Consider the following 5782-nt stretch of genomic DNA (forward strand, 5'->3'; position numbering starts at 1 on the left):
CTGACAGGGAATCGCATTTTTTGTCTTGCAAACTGTACAAAATCTTCTGAAAACACTTCGGAATAGCGGAATTCCTGTTATAAAGCATCTTTACATATAAGTAATTTTGTCTAACAGAATGATGCCAATTATAAACTAACATTTCTAATTAGAAATAACATAACCATTCAGCAGTACTAGTCATTAACATGACATTGATCAACGTCAACACATACAAAATAATTGGTCTCAACCTTGACTCCCACTCCCACTCCACACGTTCAACCTTGACTCCCACTCCACACATCTATATATCTTTCTTATTGAGAGATCCATAAGAAATAATTGGAGCTATCCAATTTGATAGAGACAAGGTGAGAAATATTGGGTGTAGTGAAGGTAGTTGTTGTGACAGTGGAAGAAGAAGATGATGATATATTGTGATTGGATCAAGTTATGTTTTTTTTTTTTTTAAAAAAAAAAGTGCTTTGATACCATGACATACTTACCTATTACCTGTTATCTCTTCATGGAATCATTCTATAGTTGAACCAAAATCAATACACTGTTACTTTGTTCACTACTTTTTTTCTTTTTCTTTTTTCCTTTATAACCTAATTTAATTACATGATATATCATTTTTGTACTTTGTGAGATTTCATCTCACCTAATACAAAACAAAGTTTCAGTAAATACCATTAAAACACTCAGACTTGAGCTTTAGGATAATCATTCCCATTAAATCTTCATCAATATAAAAAAATATTTTACATTAATATTTTTATGTTGTGAATAAAAATTAATTTTTATAGGTTAATATTATTGAATGAAAATATAAAAAAATATTTATGATTTTCCGTATGCACTAAACGCTTTTCTAAATACATTTTATGTCGAAAAACATTTTAAAATATACAAAGAAACACCATAATACAAATATTACAAGCCATAATTCACATGAGAACATGGGCTAGTTTCCACTTTCCTCCACTGGAGCAAATAAAATAAAATAAATAAAAAAACCAAACATTTATAGATGTTATACCCAAGCAAAAAATGGAAAAGATATTCAAGAGAAAAAAAAAAAAAAAAAAATTCATACCGAGGAAAAATAATGAATAATACAATTTTTTTTTTTCTTTAGCTAAGCATTGTTTAATAATAATAGAACATGGCTATTTCACCATTGACCAAATACTAACTAGTGCAAGTCTCGCAGCAAGTTGTGCACGCCAAGAGACTAATTGTCATCCAATCCATGAGTCTGGTCATTATTTTTTAGTAGTAAATTTTTTTTTTTTTTTTTTTTTTTTTTTTTTTTTTTTTTTAAAATATGTAGTAATAAAATGTGGTAGATGTGATTTAAAGTAAAAAGAAGTTTATAATTTTTTGTATGAAAAAGTGCAAAAAGTTTTATTTTAAAGTAGGTTTTTTTTTAAATGATAATAAAAAATCTAAAAAATGTGCATGCACCTTCTAATTAATTCACTTTCAACGTGAATGAAGGAAGCTAGCATGGGAGTTAATTTTGAATAAAACAAATTTTTTCTGCCCAAATTAATAATGTTTTGGTTCAAGGTATTATTTTGTTTAGAAACTAATTAAACACAATTTCACAGTTTGATAGGACTCAAAAAATACAAAAATAACGTGAGTCACGAATGGTTCTAATGGGACCCCCTAGCTGTACGTTGCATTGAATATATGTCTGCAGTACTTTAGAAATAACAACTAATAACGTGAGTCAAGACACGATGCGCCCCAAGTTTGTTGATGATCACTCAATAATGTGAGACGCGTTTTGCACATGAATCCCATCCTCGATCCATGTATAATTAATAATTTGAAAATTTTCTTAAAGAGAAAGAATCTTATATAATTAAGGCTGCCTAGGAAATTCCAAAATTTAGTTAATTTGAAAGAATTGTATATTCAATTCAATCAAATCATTGGTCCAATCCCTTCCACTTTGGATAATTTAACTAATTTGAAATATTTGTGTCTTAATTCCAATCAAATCACTGGCTCAATCCCTTCCACTTTGGGTAATTTAACTCATTTGAAAGAATTATCTCTTTATCCCAATCAAATCAATGGTTCTATTCCCCTAGAACTAGGAAACCTTCATTCGTTGAAAATTCTTAACCTTAGTCATAACCTTATTAGTGGAGAAGCACCTGTTGAACTTGGGTTTATTGGCAATTTATGGAGCATGGATATCAGCTACAATAATCTTACTGGCAATATTCCCGATAATTACAATTCTATTCAAACAGTCAACTTGTCGTACAATTATTTGACAGGTCCAATTCCAACATATTTTCATTGATACGATACACTTGACACATTAATTGGCAACAAGTATTTGTGCGGTGCCTTCACGGGTTTCCCTCATTGCCTTCCAACTCGTAACAAATCAATTGTAATCAAAGCAAAAATTTGTGTTCCCATCGCCATTTCCCTTGGATTCTTAGTTCTTGGGGGCTTTCTCCTATGTCGACGCATGGTCAAGAAAACCCAATTTGAGTCAAGAAAAGAAACAAAGCATGGGAACTTGTTCTCGATATGGAATTATGATGGACATATTGCATATGAAGACATCGTTGAAGCAACTGAGGACTTTGATATAAAATACTGTATTGGAGCCAGTGGTTATGGCAATGTTTACAAAGCAAAATTACATAGTGGAAAAGTAATTGGCTTGAAGAAACTTCATCGATTGGAGGCTGAGAACCCAACTTTTGATATGAGTTTCAGAAACGAGGTAAAAGTGTTAACAGAGATTCGCCATCGAAACATTATAAAACTTCATGGGTTCTGTTTACATAAGCGATGCATGTTTCTGGTTTACGAGTACATGGAAAGGGGAAGCCTATTTTGTATCCTAAATAATGATGTTGAAGTAATAGAATTGGATTGGAGCAAGAGATTAAACATCATCAAAGGCACTTCCCACGCTTTATCTTACATGTATCATGAATGCATTCCAGTAATTGTTCATCGAGATATAACAAGCAACAATATTTTATTGAACAATAAACTAGAGGCTTTTGTCTCTGACTTTGGCACAGCTAAGCTCCTTGATCCTGATTCCTCCAACCAAACGTTAGTTGTCGGCACTTACGGTTACATTGCCCCAGGTAAAAAAAAAAAGGACTCAAGCTCCACTAATGTCCTCTCGCTGACCTCAAAACTTTTATCATTTCTTTTCTTCCAAAGACACCACAAGAGTTAAGAAGACACCATTTTCCACACAACAGCACTCAAAGTTCTACTACCAATTCACCAACAAGTAAACAAGTTAGCTACTCTACTAAGCATCGCCCAAGACGACTAAAAAAGGCATTCCATAAGGCACAAGCAACCTCACAATAGAGGAGAAGATGGCCTACAGACTCTACATTCCTCTTGCACATACAATATCTATTAATTACAATGACATGTCACTTCCTTAGATTGTTCATAGTAAGGATCTTCCCTAGGGTCGCCGACCAAGCAAAAAATGTCGTTCTCAAAGGAATCTTAGTCTGCCAAATACTCTTCCAAGGAAAATGAATGTCATCGTTACAAGCAAGGACACTGTAGAAGGAGCTAACAACGAACCCCTTTCTGGAGATAGACCACCAAAGCCTGTCTTTGCCATCCCATCTTACTATAATTGAATACAACAAATTGAAGAACAAGACAAAGACCTACAACTCCCACTCATGAGCCGCTCTAACAAAACTTACATTCCATTTATTGAAGTCGCCAGAAGACTCCAAGTGAGCCACTACTAAAACATTCTTTGCACAAGCAATACTGTATAAATCTAGAAAGGCTTCCTTTAAGACCTTGTCCCTACACCACAGATTATGCCAGAATTTGTGAAGAATCTGCAATTTATGAAGCCTAAACACAATGCCAAATTGCCCAAACTAAGTGCCAAACACAGTCCTAAATTGTACAGATCATGCCGGAGATGTTCATAAGATTTTTGAAGAATCTACAATTTTCAAGCCTAACCACAGTGCCAAATTGCCCAAACTGCAAGCAAGAAGGCATGAACAGCAAGACCAGCCAACAGAAAAGCCTAAACAAAGAGCTAAATGCTTAAAAGGGAAGCTGGCAAGCCAAAAATGTACACTAGTGAACCAGAAATGTTTGTTGGAAAGTTAAGGCAGAGGAAAGAGCAACCAGTAGAGCCTAAGCAGCAAGATCAAGAGTCACAACAGCATGCAAAAAGTCCAAACAGCAGGAGCAACAAGCAAAAGAGCCTGCTAAACAAGTCAAAATGCTTAGACAACTTTCAGGTGAGTCAAAACAACAACATGAAAGGTTAATGGAGGAAACTTTCAACAAGAAGGAAGCTCTCATATTGATTTACAAAAACAAGATCAAAGATGAGGGCAAAGAAATAGAGGTCGAACAGGTTGTTAGATCAAAGGAAATCGGAATTTCAACTGGAAGGTTGCATTCTTTTGTATCATTAACACTATTCAAGAGCTTTTCTAGAAGAGGATAAAGTTGAAGCAAAAGAGGACACATTGTTGAGTAAAGAATTAAAGATCCAAGTTCCTTTTCTGTTGTTGCTACAAAGGGCTCTCAAGAAGAACTAAAAAAGTGGAGCAAGGACACAGGGAAAATAAAATAGATCAAAAGCCTATTTCAATAGCTCACCGTGGGCATCAAGTAAAGGTTGTAACACCTGCATTGATGGTTCCCATTATTGATGTTGTCATTCTTAAAAAGTTAAACACTCAGATTGAAAAAGATGTTCGAAGATCTTTACAGTTGCTACTAACAAAGAAGAGGAAAAAACTTTAAAAAAATAGGTTCAAGCTTCAAGCTTTTTATGCCATGTCTAGGATGCAATTTAAGAAACTGGAAATTTATAAATTGAATACTTAAAAACTTGACAACTCGTTTTCTCGGGAATGATGCAGACAACAAGGAGAGACTGTTTCATTTTAATTAATGAGTGTTTTAGTTTCTCCATGCTGGTCCCAGCAGTTGGTTGGGCTTGATAATGTGTGAGGTCTATATAAGGTATGTAATGATGCTGTCAGAAGTAAAGGAATAGTTGGCAAAATAGAGACCTATATAAGGCATGTATAAAATGAACTTGAGCACGAGAGACCATGCATGCTGTATGTATTAGTGATCTGCCATAATTCTGAAAATACAGGGAGATTATATGGAGGCCCTGGAGGCCCTTCATAATATGCATGTATCATGAAATTCTAAAATTATAGGCAAGAAACTCAGTTACAATGCTAGAATAAAAAGTGGCAAATAATTCATGGCTACTACTAAGCTTTGTCATGATGTCCCTTCCCACCACCCATATTTACACATTTCACATGTCAAGACCGCAGCATTAAACCCCATGGCAATCACCCTAAACCTGAAAACTCATCCTGATCAGCCCCACATCCATATTTTTCATAAATTTGGAGTGAAGAAAGATACTTGCGTGTATATATATATATATATATATATATATATACATAGACAACAAAAAACGGCTTTGTCATGCGACAACTATGGTAGGAGATCTTTGTCAATCACACCCTACCGTCTAAATGTACAGTACAAAAATCATGTGACAACAAAATTAAAGAACTCTAACTATATATGCAACAGGAGCATCCCAAACAGTTTGAAGACAGAGGTACTCTAGTAGTCCTATATAACAGAGACAAAATCTGACTCAAACCTCCAGAAACCCGAAATTTAATGTTCCCAAGGATTCAAACATGGACCATCTTTTGAGACTAATGCTAGGCACTCAATGGACAATGATTTAGGAAAAAAAAATATA

At 34.3% G+C, this 5782-nt stretch overlaps 1 protein-coding gene across 1 annotated transcript; it reads left to right on the plus strand.

Annotated features, from left to right (window-relative positions):
- The first annotated feature begins 2318 nt into the window (after positions 1–2318).
- Positions 2319–5197, plus strand: LOC133859295 (MDIS1-interacting receptor like kinase 2-like). The gene is made up of 4 exons (XM_062294648.1): positions 2319–3119; positions 3929–4086; positions 4134–4271; positions 5147–5197. Exons 1-4 carry the CDS (start codon positions 2483–2485, stop codon positions 5195–5197), a joined length of 984 nt encoding a protein of 327 aa, XP_062150632.1. The 5' UTR covers positions 2319–2482.
- The last annotated feature ends 585 nt before the right edge of the window (positions 5198–5782 follow it).

This window comes from Alnus glutinosa, chromosome 1 (genome assembly GCF_958979055.1).
Source record: "Alnus glutinosa chromosome 1, dhAlnGlut1.1, whole genome shotgun sequence".
NCBI classification, from domain to species: domain Eukaryota; kingdom Viridiplantae; phylum Streptophyta; class Magnoliopsida; order Fagales; family Betulaceae; genus Alnus; species Alnus glutinosa.

What these genes read in the sequence shown, in the direction of transcription:
- LOC133859295 (XM_062294648.1), top strand. Translation starts at nt 2,483, where the DNA reads ATGGTCAAGAAAACCCAATTTGAGTCAAGAAAAGAAACAAAGCATGGG. An exon ending in AATGCTTAAAAGGGAAGCTG is followed by an intron (nt 4,087 to 4,133) that starts GCAAGCCAAAAA and finishes TTTGTTGGAAAG; the next exon opens with TTAAGGCAGAGGAAAGAGCA. An exon ending in AATGCTTAGACAACTTTCAG is followed by an intron (nt 4,272 to 5,146) that starts GTGAGTCAAAAC and finishes CTGAAAATACAG; the next exon opens with GGAGATTATATGGAGGCCCT.